General features: G+C 36.5%; 1 protein-coding gene across 3 annotated transcripts; it reads left to right on the top strand.

Annotated features, from left to right (window-relative positions):
- The first annotated feature begins 2,686 nt into the window (after positions 1–2,686).
- plekhg6 (pleckstrin homology domain containing, family G (with RhoGef domain) member 6) lies at positions 2,687–16,042 on the top strand. Of its 3 annotated transcripts, none has more exons than XM_046848505.1 (15): positions 2,687–2,801; positions 3,806–4,018; positions 4,978–5,103; positions 5,326–5,484; positions 5,727–5,822; positions 6,093–6,143; positions 6,468–6,617; positions 6,715–6,825; positions 7,147–7,296; positions 7,837–7,971; positions 8,055–8,165; positions 8,478–8,610; positions 10,640–10,755; positions 10,950–12,235; positions 15,651–16,042. In XM_046848505.1, the coding sequence occupies exons 2-15, from the start codon at positions 3,830–3,832 to the stop codon at positions 15,826–15,828; spliced, it is 2,991 nt and encodes a 996-aa protein (XP_046704461.1). In that variant the 5' UTR covers positions 2,687–2,801; positions 3,806–3,829; the 3' UTR covers positions 15,829–16,042. The 3 variants fall into 3 exon arrangements, with proteins under 3 accessions (XP_046704461.1, XP_046704458.1, XP_046704462.1); XM_046848502.1 differs by having other exon boundaries at positions 8,046–8,165; XM_046848506.1 differs by lacking the exon at positions 4,978–5,103 and having other exon boundaries at positions 8,046–8,165.
- Positions 16,043–17,019: the final 977 nt, after the last annotated feature.

Genomic DNA, 17,019 nt, shown 5'->3' with positions numbered 1-17,019 from the left:
TTTGCAAATATACAGGAGCCAACAGTACCCATTATTGAATTTTTACACAGGACCACAGTCTTTCAGGATTGTGAATGGCACTCTTGGAGGCTCTATAGAGATGTAAAATCTAGCCCCGGCGGTGTTGGGGCAGTGTCGCTCCTCTGTGATTGATGCCATGTTAACCTCCTTTCTACTATTTTACACAAGGCCAGGCGATGACATCGGCAGATCAGCAAAAATAATTTTCTTGTATTAAGACCTGCATGACTCTGGGACCAGGAAGAAGCAAGTTAAGTCACTGCTTACACATTTTAGAGTAGCAAATTTATGTTCCTTATTGTAGAACTTCATTATGGAAAACTGCCTTCAGACAGATGGAATCAGTATCGACATGGTGTTAATGAGGATATTCAAGTGTTTCACATGTAATAAATCAAACATTTCTGTTTTATGGATCCTCTTGGGATTTACAGTCATAGAATCATTCAAATCTGATTAATATATTATCAAATCAAATTTTATTTGTCACACACATACATACATACAGGGTTCGACATGCAGTGAAATGCTTTTTACGTATTACTACAAATATGCTGGGAAAGTGTTGTGTTTACTTTTCATTCCCAACTTTTATGACTGGCACGTTGTCTCTCTGCATTCTTTAGTCGGCACATTAGCCCTTTTCTTAATTGTTATAACACGTTTTATACTTTCCTGCTTCCTTTTACCATTCTGACACTGGCCAATTGCTAATGATTTTCATTAATTTTTGATCATAATCAGATCCTCTGGATTCTTGTTATATTTCTATTCCACTCCTGGAGAGGAATGCTAATATCCTTTTACTTATGTTTCTCATCTTAACCTCTAGATCCATATAGATCCTCTGGATCCATTCTTCTAGTTGCTCAACTGTCTTAGGTTTTCTTCGTCGCATCTTCCTCTTTATGGTGCGCCAAATGTTTTCTATAGGTGAAAGGTCTGGACTGCAGGCTGGCCATTTCAGTACCCGGATCCTTCTTCTACTCAGCCATGATGTTGTAATTGTGATATGAAATGTGGTCTGGCATTGTCATGTTGCAAGGTCTTCCCTGAAAGGGACGATGTCTGGATGGGAGCATATGTTGTTCTAGAACTTGGAGATACCTTTCAGCATTTCAGATAGTGCCTTTCCAAAAAAGCTGCCCATGCCACAGGCACTCATGCAACCCCATAACTATAAGAGATGCAGGATTCTGAACTAAGCGCTGTTAACAACTTGGGTTGTCCTTATCCTCTTTAGTCCGGAAGTATTCCTGAGCCCATGTTGTGATTTCCATTACAGTAGCATTCCTGTATGTGATGCAGTGCCGTCTAAGGGCCTGAAGATCACTGGCATCCAGTATGGTTTTTCAGCCTTGACCCTTACGCACAGAGATTGTTCCAGATTCTTTGAATCTTTGGATGATATTATGCACTGTAGATGATGATAACGTCAAACTCTTTGCAATTTTTCTCTGAGAATCTCCTTTCTGATATTGCTCCACTATTTTTTTGCCACAGCATTGGGGGAATTGGTAATCCTCTGCCCATCTTGACTTCTGAGAGACACTGCCACTCTGAGAGTCTCTTTTTATACCCACTTATGTTGGGGGTATTAGGTTGCCAACCTAATAAGTTGCAAATTAGTCCTTCAGCTGTTCCTTATATGTACATTTATCTTTTCCGGCCTCTTATTGCTACCTGTCCCAACTTTTTTGGAATGTGTAGCTCTCATGAAATCCAAAATGAGCCAATATTTGGCATGACATTTCAAAATGTCTCACTTTCACCATTTGATATGTTATCAATATTCTATTGTGAATAAAATATAGGTTTATGATATTTGTAAATTATTGCATTCCTTTTTTAGTCACAATTTGTACAGTGTCCCAACTTTTTTGGAATCAGGTTTGTAGAAGAATCACCACTTTATTAGAAACACCTGAGTACCTGCTTTTTCGTGCAATTCTTCATCAGAATCAGATACAAGTGGTCAAGACTAAGTTAATGTTTACAGCAAACATCGGAATAGGAAAATGTGATCTCAGTGACTTTGAGTGTAGCATGGTTTTTGGTACCAGACACGGTGATTTGAGAATTTCTGAAACTGCTGATCTTTCGAAAGTTTTTACATGCAAGTCTTTACAACTGCATGGAATACTGTCAAAAACAAAGAACTGCAGTTCTACAACCAAAAATGCAATGGTGACAATCGAATACAAAGCAGAATGGCTAGACTGGTTTGAGCCGTCAGAAAGTCTATGAAGTCAGAAGTACAAATAATTACTGTTTATAATATCTAGATTTATTCCAATTTTCTAGATTCCAATTTTTCATCAAATCCAGGAAGATAAAGTGGATGGTGAGTGTATATTGCATTCATTGTTACCCAAATGGATAGGTCTAAATCTGCTTCATCTTATGGTTTCCTACTAATGTCATTTCAGGGAGTTTTTTCTTGCTACTGTGGTCTTCTGTAAAGCTGCTTTGTGACATTGCCTACAGTTAAAACAGTGATATATGTAAAGCTAAATAAAACATAGATAATGTCAATGTATTGCCATTACTGTTTTCATGTAATAATGATTAACAAACAAGACCTGAATAATAAAAAAAATCTTTACTGAACACACCTTAACTGTAATGAGGAAGAGTATACAAAAGAATCCAGCTTCTCTTGCTAGACCAGTTACTATTGAAAGTGTTGCGGAAGAGGGAGAAATAAGTCTGAAGCTACGCTGGAGAAGAGAAAAAAATGAAGATCGCTACCTGAGGAAGACTTATACATCTAAGCCCAGGTAATCTTGTTCTTGACTTGGCTTGAGTGTTTTGTATGCTGCATGTGTGTGTCTGTGTTTGGATAGCAAATGTGTTAATGCAGGTGGGCAACTTATTATTTTCCTTATATCCCTCTGACTTTAGGTTTAATTGTCTGTAAGCTACAGCAATGTGCTGATATGTGAATGGTGAAAGGAACTATGATAAAGACACATGGTACAGCGATGTAAAGAAGATACTGTATGTGCGTAACATAGAGGCAGAGTCTATACATTTTTTGCCTGGAAAAAAAATGTAGTTATCTAATGATCTTGAGCAAAAGCTGATGTTTTGGTAGTTAGTGATGTCAGTCGTGGGTGGGTTGTTTTGCCTCATTTTGTTAAGCATGTATGTGTGGTTAATGAATCATCCCTTCATTCTTTAACAGCAGTATGTTAACATATAACTTCATGTGAAATACATGGTATTTTAACACTGTGATTAACATACCATAACTTTAATCAAGTTTCATTTTGAATTGTGTGATTTTTAAATCGCAATGATAGACATTTAATTGAAAAATAAACTAGAAGTCTGGATTTTATATTAGATTACTAGTCTATATATGAATATAGCATGTAAGGGACCTGTCATTAGGAAAATCACCTTTCTGTCTGAATACATTAATTTTTGTTGTTGTGTTGTTTTGTTTTGTTTTGTTTAAAAGCCATTAAATAGCTAAAATAGTTGAAATAGTATGTAAGAGGAAATTGTATAGACGTAGTTGCTTTTGTATGTTTAGTGGACACAGCAGGGCTGCTACACAAAAGCTGATTTTTTTTTATATGTTGCGTATTGTTACAGTTTCCAGTCTTGCTCAAATACTTGTAAACCTTGTGGCATAACTAGTTCCTTCTTTATAGCTTCACTACTGTCCATGTGTTTAAGATCTATTCTTTTCATTTGCCTAACCATTAAGACATATTTAATGCCCCTCTTTCTCTTTCCTTCTTGCATCTACCCATCTGTCCTTATTTTTTCAAAGGAATCATGAGCAACCGAGGAAGTGATGCCATACCACGAAGATAAAAATTATATAATGACCCAGAGAATGAATGGAGGGGTGGAGAAACACAGGGAGGAAGTAAAAGACAAAGAAAGCGATACTGCGGATGAGATTTTGGGACGAAATGCAGACGCACCACTCGGCCACCAGAGGGCAGCAGACAATCATAAATACCACACACTGGGTTATCAGGTACTTTTCTGTCACATGGACTTACATAAGATTGTCTCCTTATTGAAAACTGCAGCTGGAAACAGTGGTCTTTTCACAGCAAAGAACAGACCCTGTTTTATTTCGGTATCTTATGTTACTCTCCCTGAAAAAAATCAACAGTTAAAAAAAGTTTCGGTTATACTGTGTTACAAATACGACACAGTGAAGCGCTTGCTCGAAGTTTTCTTCAAAAATGTGCACAACACCGCCATCTGGTGTTTGAAGTACTAATTTCTAAAAGTATTAGTATTAATAGTACTGCATAAAATCTTGAACACACCCTAGAATATGTGCTAAATAAGTCATGAGCAGCAGCTCATGACCGATTCTTATGCTAAAATATGCTCCAAATATTTGTACTTCTGACGATCAGCACACCCAATTTTGTTGGGCCCAGATTTTCTTTACCATGTAATAATATATACCATGTATATGTCGCAGACATAATGCTTTCATTATTGAAGCACATGCATGCATGAGCAAAATATAATCTGATGTCTTGTGAAGGATGGGCATCCTGTACCCAGTGTTCCCACAACAGGCCTCAAATAATGTTCCCAAAATGTTGCTGGTATAAGCTCCGAATTGTATTGCTATAAGCTCCGGGTAGTTAGTTTGAGGTACTGTGACTAAGATAAGCTCTGAATAGTTTTCTTGGGAGAGACTGTGGATAGTTTTCCTAAAATAGGCTCTTTGATAGAGTTTTAAGGTGAGATCTGGAGAAGTTTTCTGTAGATTATAAAATAGGCTCTAGATTTTTTTGCCATAGGTTTTGGATAGTGTTCCTAACATAGGATTAGGATAGGTAGCTGATTAAATGCTTTTGTAAGGCAGTTATATTGCTAAAATTTGGTATATTCCAAATAAGTTGTTTCGATTTTATATACTTTCTGTATACAATTCTACATGTAACACCTGCAAAATTGTGATATTCTCAGAAAAAGAAGCCAAAGGTGCGTCTAGTCGCTACATTGGGTAAGGGATCTCCAACCTCAAAATCTAGAGGTGCTCCAATTCAGGGGCTGTTCGACCAGGGACCAACTGAAAAGACTTCCATGCAGGAGGTACAAAACTTCCTCACTCTTATAAGCAAATAATGGTTAGCAGCATTACTTTTGGTTATTATAATAAAAGCTGGAGACACAATTTTTTTTCCAGGAAGCTACTACTTCTACCACATAAGCACAGGCCTACATACACCAGTGACCATACCAATAAAATAACCCCTGATCTTAATTTTATTAAATCCCCTCTTTTCTTGTGTGCATTCTGTTTGTTTTTGTCAGGAGCGAGGCAATGTTGGTGGAGGCCAGTCACAGCTGGCGTTGTTGAAACAGACTCTGCAGTCATTTGCTCTGCCCGATGAGCTCAAATGGTGGTGGAAAGAAGGAGAAAAAGATGATATTTTGGAGATCAACTGGACTGATATAGTGCATTCCCACAAGGTGCACTAACTACAGATTCTACGATACTGTATATACAACAAGCAGTTGAGAAAGACAAAAAAGGAAAGGAGAGACAGAAAAGTCAATGGAGTGTGTGATAGAAAGGGACAGTAGGTTGAAAGAGAATTGCAGATTTCAAAGAGACAAAGTGGCTAACTTCAGAAAATGTTTAAAATAACACAAATATGTTTAATTTTTGCAAATAAAATATGTATATTTCTAATAAATTATTCTCCTTATAGTCAATGGCAAGGATTCAGAAGCACCAGCAGGAGGCGATATGGGAACTTCTCCAAACTGAGCTAATTTACATCAACAAACTCACCATTATCACTGATGTAAGAAAGCTAGCAAGTTACTACTCGACCAATAGTTATGAAGAACTAGTCATTGATCTTTCACGATTTACTATGGTTTTATTGAACTGAGAATGATTTTATAGTGTATTAAGCAATATTATCATCTGGCATACTATTTTCTGGAAAATTCTGAGATCTTGCACATCTTGCTACTTCATTAAATCTTTTGGATTTGCTGAAATACATTGTCTGTTTCATTCTACATTTAAGTATAATCTTGGTTTAATCAGACATCCTCACATTTCACAGCTTGTTCTTGCTGCACTGGAGCATGTTCACCGACAAGGATTTCTCCTTGAGGTTTGTACATCAACCTGAAGTTTTATATCATTTATTCTCTGCCATCATAAACTTATTGTGAATAGAATCAAGAACATCACAGCAACATATTTTAATATTTATATTAAAATTTTTTCAATAAAAACAATTTTTATTTATTTTTCAATGGAACATTCAGTTCTTATTTGAGTACATATCAGAGTTACACCATGGAAACATAAGTATTGCGTGTTTTTGCTGACAAGATAGGAAACTGCATTAATCTGAGTGCGGTTTTCTGTAGGCGTTTAAGAGCAGCCTAGTTTAAGATAATCATTTAATGATGTCTCTCTTGCTTTGTTTCAGGTATCTGCTGCCCAACTCTTTTCTAACATATGCAGTATCCGTGATGCCCACAAGTGCTTCTGGCTGGAAGTGATTTACCCCATGTTGCAGAATGTTAAAATGTCTGGCCAACCATTTGACCCTTTAAAACTTGATCCTGGATGTTTGCAGGTATTTAACATGTGTTAAACTTCCCATGCATCATGCATTCCCATGCATCTAAAGACCCTGCCATGTGTCTCATTCGAATTCTACATTGTTTTCATAGTTTGCTGACCGTTTCTCTGCATATTTGGATTATTGTTGGGAGGCAAAGATCAATCTGGAGTTCACACACAGACAGATGGAAATAAACCCACACTTTAACATTTTTCGTACGGTACTACAGTCATATTATACTTTCAGAATTCCAGGCCAGAATAATGTGTATCAGATTTAAACCACAGAATATTACTATATGTACAATTATCATAGTTGCATACTTGTCCTCGTTTTTTGTAATATAATGCATTTATGTAATTTCTTGTAGACATGACACAGCACCATTCTAAAGCTAACATCATACCATTAGTAATCAGTAAATACATGTATTTCATTACACTTGATTGCATGGTTCATTAACCCAAATCTCTTTTTTAGAGTCAGTCATATTAAAACAAAATGTGCATTTTATATTCCCATTCTGGGTTCCCTTTTTCAGTGGGTGGAGACTCATCCCCAATGTATGCGAATGAGGCTGGGTGACATGCAGGCAAAGCCCCACCAGAGGATCACGAAGTATCCCTTACTATTAAAGGCTATTCTGAAGGCTACAGAGGACATAAATACACAGAAAACCCTCTCCCGCATGGTGAGATATCTGAACAGGGCACTACAACAGTCATGCATTATCATTAACTTCTGCAGGTCTCAAGTTCTTGAATTCTTGAATTTGGTTCTTGAATTTTTTTTTTTCTGGAGTTTGGGATATAACTCACAACCACTAAAGCAATAATCAAGTGGAAAAAAAGAGTGGATGTTAATATAATAGAAATTGGGGAATCTTATGGTCATGGGGTCGCCAAACCTTTTTCTATTTTGTGTAGATTATAATTCTTATTGTACAAATTCAATCCCATTTATTGATGTAAAAATATATGTATTGTAAAATAGACAAAATTATGTTTAGATAAAATAGTGTGCCCACCATTTAAGTCCATGTGAGGGATTTATTATTTTAAAATAAAATATTAAATGAGTGCATTAATATTGGATTTTTTTTTTGCCTTACATCTGACACTACTGCCATTACTTCTGACCAATAAGATTTGAGAATTCAGTGTGGTATAAATGTATGTTAAAGTAAAAAAATAGTGAAATTGTGCAAATGAATGTTCTTTTCCTCCTTTAGATAAATAGCGTCAGTCAGTTTCTGGACAGTATCAATGACTACTTGCTGTTTAAGGATGATGAGCTGGCAATCTTTGACCTTTCACAGAAAATAGAGGGATATGAATTACCAGGGATGAGTGAAGAAATAGAAAAGGTAAATGGATAATTATTGACCATTTTTATTATTTGCTTGAAGGGTTTCAATGACTGTAAGTATTTATGTCTCAGTATATGCAGGAGTTCTGTCAATTTGATTTAACTAGCCCTATACGGGGCATGGGACCCAGAGACCTACGCAAGCTGATAAAAGGAGAGAACCTGAAGGTTAGAGGAAGGAAGGACAGTAAGGTAAAGAACTTATGACTCAAAGAAATAAAGCTGTTTAAAGCCACCAACTGATACTAATTAAAGCAACAGTCATAATGTATCATCATTAATAAGAATGAACTGGGGTATAAAACAGTATTCATATTTCCAAACTGTAAGCCTTCTTATCATTGCTGATTCAGTAGTAAGATTAAATTGATAACATAATATATGATTCAGTGATGGTGTCAAATCTTTCTATTGAAACATTGAAAATAGAAATTGTACCATATTGTGTGGAAGTCTGAGGTATACACACTTACATAGAATATATATTTTGTGTTGTGACATTAGCTGGAAGTGTTTGTGTTGCTCTTTACTGATGTGCTACTGCTGACCAAACCCCAAAAGAAATCAGAGAAACACAAGGTTGTGCGCCCCCCACTGTCCCTGGAAAGAATACACTGTGCAGAACTCAAGGATGGCTGTAAGTTTTCTAACCTCTCATACTCTTTTCCGCTGTGACACCCTTCTACCCTTTTAAATCACAATCTAATTTTTCATCTGCTATTAAAAGCCAACAGTAGTTTTGGCATAAACACAACATGAGCATTTAAATGTCTCCTTAATAAAGAAGTCCAAAGTCCCCAATCCAAAGTTTTTAACCCTGATCGAAATTTCCCCTTTCTATAAAACCAAAGCTAAAATAACATAACAAATAGGTACCACATTATTCTAAATTGCACATATAATAACCACAAATTAAAAAGTTCTAAATGGTTTTTTCACTGTAATTGAAATTTTATTTCTAGGTCACAAACAGCATATGTACTATTTTCTTAAGTACAGTTTTATTATTAAAAAGCATAATAGAAGTTTAGCAAGTCAAGATATTAAGTCAGTTTGTGTCCCATTTTCTAGATCTTTTCATGTTTCACTGGTAGAAAGTAGGCCAGCCAAAAAAAAATAAAAATTATATATACTGTATATATATATATATATATATATATATATATATATATATATATATATATATATATATATATATATATACATTTTTATGTTTATGTTTTATGTTTATTTATATTTGTTATTTTTTTTGTTTTTGTTATAATTTACAGCCAAAATAACAATTGTGTCTCTGGTGAACAATGATGCTACTGAAACAAATTAGAGCCTTCACACTTTAACAGACATTTTTTTTACCACAATGCAGAACCTATTGTTTACCAATTATGCATTGACAACATGTGAATTGATATAATTAATTCATACTTAACAATTTAAATAATAAATTACCACAAATAATAATAGGTGCATTTAATAATAACTGTATTTATTAGCCATTAAAACGTTACTTAATTATTAAGCAATACTAAAGTATTTATTTTAAATCTTCTTCATGTATTATTAACATGGTGAGATTTACTCATTAACATAGTAAAGTGTCTTTTTGGGCTTTATTACACAAAGAACATGACCTGAATCAAAACTGAATATGTGTTATTGATACAGTTTTATTAATAATTAGCATGCAATAATGACATTTTGGGATGTTACAGAGATTTAACTTGATTAATAAGTTTGCTTACCTTTGGGGAAAAAGTTAGCTGCATGTATCTTAGCAAGGTCGTTTACTGTTAAGAGCTGAAGAACAGGATTTAATAAAATCTTTTTAAACCGTTTTTAATATATATAATACAAACATGATTACAAAATCAATAATTACTAATAATCTACTTTATAGAATTTGATTGTACATACATTGGACATGAGATCTGTGGATTTTTCTCACAATTTGCATGTGTGTAGGCTCGCATTAATGAACAGGAAACATCTACTAAACCTTTTGGTAAATTCTAGAATAGGGAGATGCAAATGATACACACCAGAAAAACATGGGCAGTACTAATCTGTAATCTTATGATTTAATGATTTGAAACTCCTCATGTTTTATTTCAAGCAAAGTGAAAACAACTATCCAAACTGCCATTGTGTCATGCGATAAGACATATTTCATTTTAACAATGAAATATTTGTTATGGCATTTGACATTTTGTTTATAGCCATGATCTCCGAGGAATATGATTTGCTAGATTTAATGCAAAATGTCTGCTTTCAATTTTTGTTTTTATGCAGATACACACAACAACGTTACTGGTTACTTGTACATATGTATCCACATACAAATTATCCACATTATCAGACGATCATGTTTCTTCAATTATATGCAAAAAAAAAGATACATCTAGAGCTTCAATTAGTATTTACATCGAATATCAGAATGAAGCAACCATATGATCTTATCACTGAAAAAAAATCAACTGTTCCTTTCTTCTTTAACTTCCAGTTTTAGTGAACTTGAGCCCACTATTCATTACAATGTGTTCAATGTTCAATCTACTGTCTCTGTTGCACACTACAAAAAAATGTAGGGAAAAGTTTGCCCGTAGCTGTGTTCAGTTCTGCATATGTTTGTAGAGGATTCTGCATATACTTCCGTCTCTGTCTCACAGACTCCTTTGTCATATTGGAGGTGAGTGATCTAGGCTGTCCTGTCAGTGTGTACAGTGTTTCTACTCCCAGCCCAGAGAGCTGCGCAGCATGGATCACTAATATCCACCAAGCCCAGGTATGGTGCTAAACGTAATAAATCCCTTTTTTCAAGCTGTTTGCTAAAGACATAAAAAAATAGACAACAATAAACCTAATCTGGATCAAACTAATCTTTCTGCTTTCTAGCTGTTTATTGAATTTTGATATTAAATTTTAGTCTCATTTCAAAGTCTTTGTAGCCACAAAAAAATATTTATTTTTGACTTTCAGGAAACCTTGAAGTCTTTACGGAAAAAAGAGACAGTCACACTTGAGGAACCCAGTGATCAGATTCTAGAGGAGTCAGACCCACTTCCTCTTTTCAATATACCAAATATCAAGGATGCAGCCGAGCAGTTTGAGTATACAAGTCTTTTTGCTTCACTCTTTGAGAAAGAAGGGCAGAATTTGCACAACCAACCTGCACATTCACATTTTTCGAACAAACAAATGCAAAACCAAGACAAAGAATTTAATAATGATCACAACACAACACAAGAAACCAAAGAGAGCGAGAGAGAGAAAAATGGACATTGCAAAGATGGCGATATTTTATATGGTCCAGCAGTTGAAAGACGGGTAACATGGAATCATAAACACCTTTCAGATAAAAATTCCAAAGCCTTTCCACAACAAGACATATTAGAGACCAATAAGTCTAGCGGTCCACATCTATTGTTAGTCGGTGGATTAAGGGAAAAGAATGCACTAAGCCAGTCATCATCAAGCCAGTTTTTATTGCCAAGTAAATTTATACCTGTTGAGACTGAAAGTGTCAAACATCAACCCTCACAGAAACCAGATCTATGGCAGAATTCTTGGTCTCACCAATCAGGTGATGAAAATGAGTCTCTCTCAGAATCATGGACATTCACAAGAACTTTAAATTCACCAAGGTTACGAAGAAAACGTCCCATGAATTCTCAGCTGCCTGCTTCACTCCAGAACACCAGGAGAATGTCAGCTGAGGCAGAAATATTGACATTGTTTACCAACATGAATTCCAAATCAGTCTCCGATTCTGGCAAGAACCATAATATCTGCAAACCCTCTGATACAACCTCTAAATCTCAGGACCACCTGGTACTTAAAATGGGCTCTGTAAAACAGAATCGAGGGGCGTTCTGGAATTTTCCCTTTGACAGGATTTCAGAGTCAGAGTCAGAACTGTCAAAAGAGACACATAATGAGAATGCTCCAAAGAATAATAGAATAAAACCACAGAGGACTGAATCCTTACCTGAGCTCCAGTCTTCCCCTCTGCAGGGAATCCTGAAAAGGGCCAAGGAGCGTGACAGAGAGCGTGGAATAGTAAAAAAAGAGGGGAAGCATTTAGAAAAGACTTCTGCTCAAAGTTCCAATACTTTTCCACATTTAGTCTGCACTTCTCCATCACCATCACCCAGTTACAGAGAGAAAGAGGCAGCAACAGAGGAGCAAGAGCTGTTCAGATCAAGATGGTATGACTCTCATACAGAGACCAGCGTAGACAGCAGTTACAATGACAGGAACAACAGGTACATTTTTTATGATTTATTATGTCATCTACCAAAACAGGTTAGACAGTATAATAGTGATCCTGATTTCCAGTGGATATTTTATTTCTCTTTGATTGTTTTTTGTGCTTTCATTGCCATGCTAGTTTTGTCATGCTAAGTTTTCCAATCAATATTTAAATATATTCAAATTCACTCAATGGAATTATTACTAAGATATGAAATTCGTTTTGATGGATTTTTTTTTGTTCCATGGTAAAGAAATGACTGTAATAGAAGAGATTTTAGCATTTGAAAAGAAGACAGTAGTTTCATTCTGTGTTTTATGTCTGTGTCTTGATCTTACAGAGCTGTTCTGCCTACACAGAATAAGCTTATGTCCGAAACAGCTAAATCAACTCTAAACTTAATTTTCACAGCATACTAATACAGAGCTTTTACAGTACTATGCAACATTTTAGAGACCAGCATTTTTGCCCAATAAATAGCCATTCATTATGTATTGTTGAAGGTATCACACAAAACTAAACATAAACAACTGAGTTTTTTCAATTCAGTTTCAGACAAAGAGCCATGAAGTACTTACAATATATGGCCAAATGTATGTGGCTGACCATCTGACCATCACACACACACCTGACCATTACAAAATGTCATATGTTTGGTAGTACACAATTGTCTAGGCGGTCTCTGTATGTTGTAGAATTATAATTAAATTAAGGGACAGACTCAAACATGACCCTGCATGACAATAGCCCTGTGCACAAAAATAGGTCAAAAAGGTGGTTGCTAAGGTGGCTGTGCAAGAATTCATTGAGCTGTTGGAGACTGTAAGGTGTTGGCAGGGAACAGTGTAGCTAGACAGCATCGGCTGGTGGTCTGTAGGATGGTTTTGGAGGTGAAGAAGAAGAGGAGGAGAGTGAAGACTGAAAGAAGAATAAGATGGTGGAAACTGAAAGAGGAAGACTGTAGTGTGAGATTTAGGGAGGAGGTCAGACAGGGGCTCGGTGGTGGTGAAGAGGTGCTGGATGATTGGGCAACTACTGCAGAAGTGATAAGGGTGGCAGCTAGAAAGGTACTTGGTGTGACATCTGGAAATAGTCGTGGTGGAATGAGGAAATGCAGGACAGCACAAAGAGAAAAAGGTCGGCAAAACAGAATTGTGATCAACAGAGTGATGAGAACAGTAGGCAGGAGTACAAGAAGATGTGGCCGATTTTCCAGGCAGAGGGACCGAGCTGGGAAGGATGTGCTGCAAGTTAGAGCAATAAAGGATGGAGATGGAAATGTGTTGACTAGTGAGAAGAGTGTGCTGAGAAGATGGAGGGAGTATTTTGAGCAGCTGATGAATGAGGAAAATGAGATAGAGAGATGGTTGGATGGTGTAGAGATGGTGGAGCAGGAAGTGGATAGAATTAGTGAGGAGGAAGTAAGAGCAGATGGCAGTGGAGTTTTTAACAAGATTGTTTAACAGGATTTTGGAAAGTGAGAAGATGCCTGAGGAATGGAGAAGAAGTGTGCTGATACCGATCTTTAAGAACAAGGGAGATGTCCAGACCTGCAGTAACTACAGGGGAATAAAGTTGATCAGTCACACCATGAAGTTATAGGAATAAGTAGTGGAAGCCAGCCTGAGAGCAGAGGTGATCACCTGTGAACAACAGTATGGTTTGATGTCGAGGAAAAGCACCACAGATGCATTATTTGCTTTGAGAATGTTGATGGAGAAGTATAGAGAAGGTCAGAAGGAGTTGCATTGTGTGTTTGTGGATTTAGAGAAAGCGTATGACAGGGTGCTGAGAGAGGAGTTGTGAAATTGTATGAGGAAGTCAGGTGTGTCAGAGAAGTATGTGAGGGTGGTGCCGGACATGTAGGAGGGCAGTGTGAAAGCAGTAAAGTTTGCAGTAGGAACAACAGACTGGTTCAAGGTGGAGGTTAAACTGCATCAAAGATCAGCTCTGAGCCCTTTTCTGTTTGCAGTGGTGATGGACAGGTTGACGGACGGGGTCAGACAGGAGTCTATGGAGTCAGACAGGAGTCTATAGGAGACTATGATGTTTGCAGATGATATTGTTATTTGTGGTAAGAGTAGCGAGCAGGTTGAGAAGAGCCTGAAGAGGTGAAGGTACATGCTGGAGAAAAGGGGAATGAAAGTCAGTAGGAGTAAGACAGTGTGTGCGAATGAGAGGGAGGGCAGTGGAGTGGTGCGGTTGCAGGGAAAAGAGGTGGAGAAGGTGGAGGAGTTCAGGTACCTGGGTTCAACAGTGCAAAGTAATGAAGAGTGTGTTAGAGAAGTGAAGAAAAGAGTGCAGGCAGGGTTGAGTGGGTGGAGAAGAGTGGCAGGAGTGATTAGTGATAGAAGGGTATCTGCAAGAGTGAAAGGGAAAGTTTATAGGACTGTGGTGAGACCTGAGATGTTGTATGGTTTAAAGACAGTGGCATTGAGTAAAAGACAGGAAGTCGAGCTGGAGGTAGCAGAACTAAAGATGTTGAGGTTTTGTTGGGAGTGACGAGGATGGACAAGATTAGAAATGAGTTTATTAGAGGGACAATGCATGTAGAAAGTTTTGGAAACAAGTTGAGGTAGGCAAGATTGAGATGGTTTGGACATGTGCAGAGGAGGGACATGGGGTATTTCGGTAGGAGAATGCTAAGGATAGAGCCACCAGGAAGGAGGAAAAGAGGAAGGCCAAGAAGGAGGTTTATGGATGTGGTGAGGAAAGACATGCAGGTGGTTGGGTTGAAAGAGGCAGTTGTAGAGGACAGGGGGGTATGGAGACAGATGATCCGCTGTGGCGACCCCTAATGGAAAAAGCTGAAAAAATAAGAAGAACAAGAGCCCTGATCTCAACCCCACTAAACATCATTAAGATGAATTTGAATGCAGGTTGCATAAAGCTAGGCCTTCTGATCTGAAAGTACAACGTCACTATTGTTCTTGTGAATAGATAGACACAAATCCCACAGCCATGCTTCAAAATCTATGGAAAAGTCTTTCCAGAAGAGTGGAGGCAGCTATAGCAGCAAAGACTGAAACGACTCCATATTATTAGCTTTGAAATGAGATGCTGAAGCTCAATTGGGTGTGATGGTCATGTGTTCACATACATTTTGTAATATATTTTGTTTAAGTAGGTACACAGTATTAACATGTAGTATTCAAAATAAACTATATAGAGATTTCATAGCTTTTAACTGTGGTGTGATTATATTAAATATTATCGTTAATGTCATGACCTGCCGATCTACATAAATTTAACTGAAAATGAACAGTTTCCCATTACTATTATTACTTGCAAATAATTATCACCTTGAAAACAAAGGGGTGGTCTCTGAATTTTACGCATATATTAATTATTGTTTTTAATTTAGCATGTAATTTCAAATCCATTAGGTAAACATAAAAGTCTCTGTCATTTCCACTATTTTCCATTAGACCTATCACTTCAATGGGTGTAAATGTGGACTGGCCAGGCTGGTGCTTCGATGATGAGGATGTGCTGGAGTTCACTGGGCTTGACGATAAAACACTAGACTGTTTTGAACAGGCCCCAACTTCTGCAGAGTATCCGAAAACACCCAGGCATAGCGAAGCAGATTACAGTGAAGTGTAATGTAATGTGACAAACATTTTGTTTGTTTGTCCATGCAATGAAAGAATCTGGTGCAAAATGGAAACTGTGATCTGCACCACAGTTAGGTGAAGCTACTTCAAGGACAGAATATAGTAAAGCCCACTCCAAAAGCCTTTGTATAGACTTTGTTCATTTATGCATACATTTAATGTGTTTATAGAAAGTTTGGGAACACTTTTCAGATTTCTTTAAAGAAAAAATATTTTGCATAATTTAAACTAAGATGTCAATTAATATCAAGAGAACCTAATTGAAATAAATTACACATAAAAAGTAAAAATATATAGTTTTTACATTTATGTACTGGGCAAAATTATCCATTATGTATCTTTGTTGGGAAAAGTACTTGAACTGTTGCTTCCAATACCTAGTCTGAACCTTTGAACTTGAAAAACTTTAACAACCAAAAGTTTCTGGCAACAAATTACTCCATGAATTAGAGTAATATTAGCTAATTTCTCTTTAAAAAAAAACTGCTTTAAGTAAGTGATGTTAGTGGGCTTTCTTGAATGAACTACTCTTTGTAGGACTATTTTGGAACATTTCTACTGTTTTATTATTTGGACATTCACCTGTAGAATTACCAGAATTCATAGGTTAATTAGTAATCCTAGACCCATAGCAGTAAAATAGCCCCGAACATAATACTGTCAACCCCACACTTCTATTAGGTGGTTCTATTAATGAGGTTCTTTTTAGTCTTTATTTTTTGCCAGTGTTTTCCTGTAGGTCCTTGGTGTTCTTTGTGACTTTGCATAATTTTAAGAAGAAATAGAGAAACGGTTCACAAATTTTCCTTAGGTACTTTACTTTACCACTAATACTATTTAACAAAAGTAACAATATCTAGAAACAAAATAGTGGAGCAGTGGAGGCAAAAAATAAGTAGCATGGTCCAAAGGCACAAAAACGAATTACCTGGAAATATTTCCTTTTCTGACAAAGGAACATGTAATATGCTGTAATATTGAGCTGAATACAGCATCAAAAAGTGTACAGCTACACATAGTTTTGCTTAGTGGCTTTGTATTCAAGAAGAATATGATGTACCTATTGCTGGCAAGTGTAAGACATTATGGTGGAAAAAAAATGGTTTCTTGTTTTGACTGTAATGTTCATATTTTCTTATAACTGGCACACCACTTGCCTTTAACTGTCTCCAGCTTCTTT

The sequence above is a fragment of the Silurus meridionalis genome, chromosome 4 (assembly GCF_014805685.1).
Source record: "Silurus meridionalis isolate SWU-2019-XX chromosome 4, ASM1480568v1, whole genome shotgun sequence".
Lineage (NCBI taxonomy): Eukaryota > Metazoa > Chordata > Actinopteri > Siluriformes > Siluridae > Silurus > Silurus meridionalis.
Note: the sequence above shows the minus strand (reverse complement) of the source record. Positions and strands in the feature narration are given on the sequence as shown.

Coding starts and splice junctions, on each gene's coding strand:
- plekhg6 (XM_046848502.1), top strand. CDS start 3,830: ATGCCATACCACGAAGATAAAAATTATATAATGACCCAGAGAATGAAT. Junction 6,618..6,714: donor TTGATCCTGGATGTTTGCAG/GTATTTAACATG, acceptor TTGTTTTCATAG/TTTGCTGACCGTTTCTCTGC. Junction 7,297..7,836: donor AGAAAACCCTCTCCCGCATG/GTGAGATATCTG, acceptor TTCCTCCTTTAG/ATAAATAGCGTCAGTCAGTT.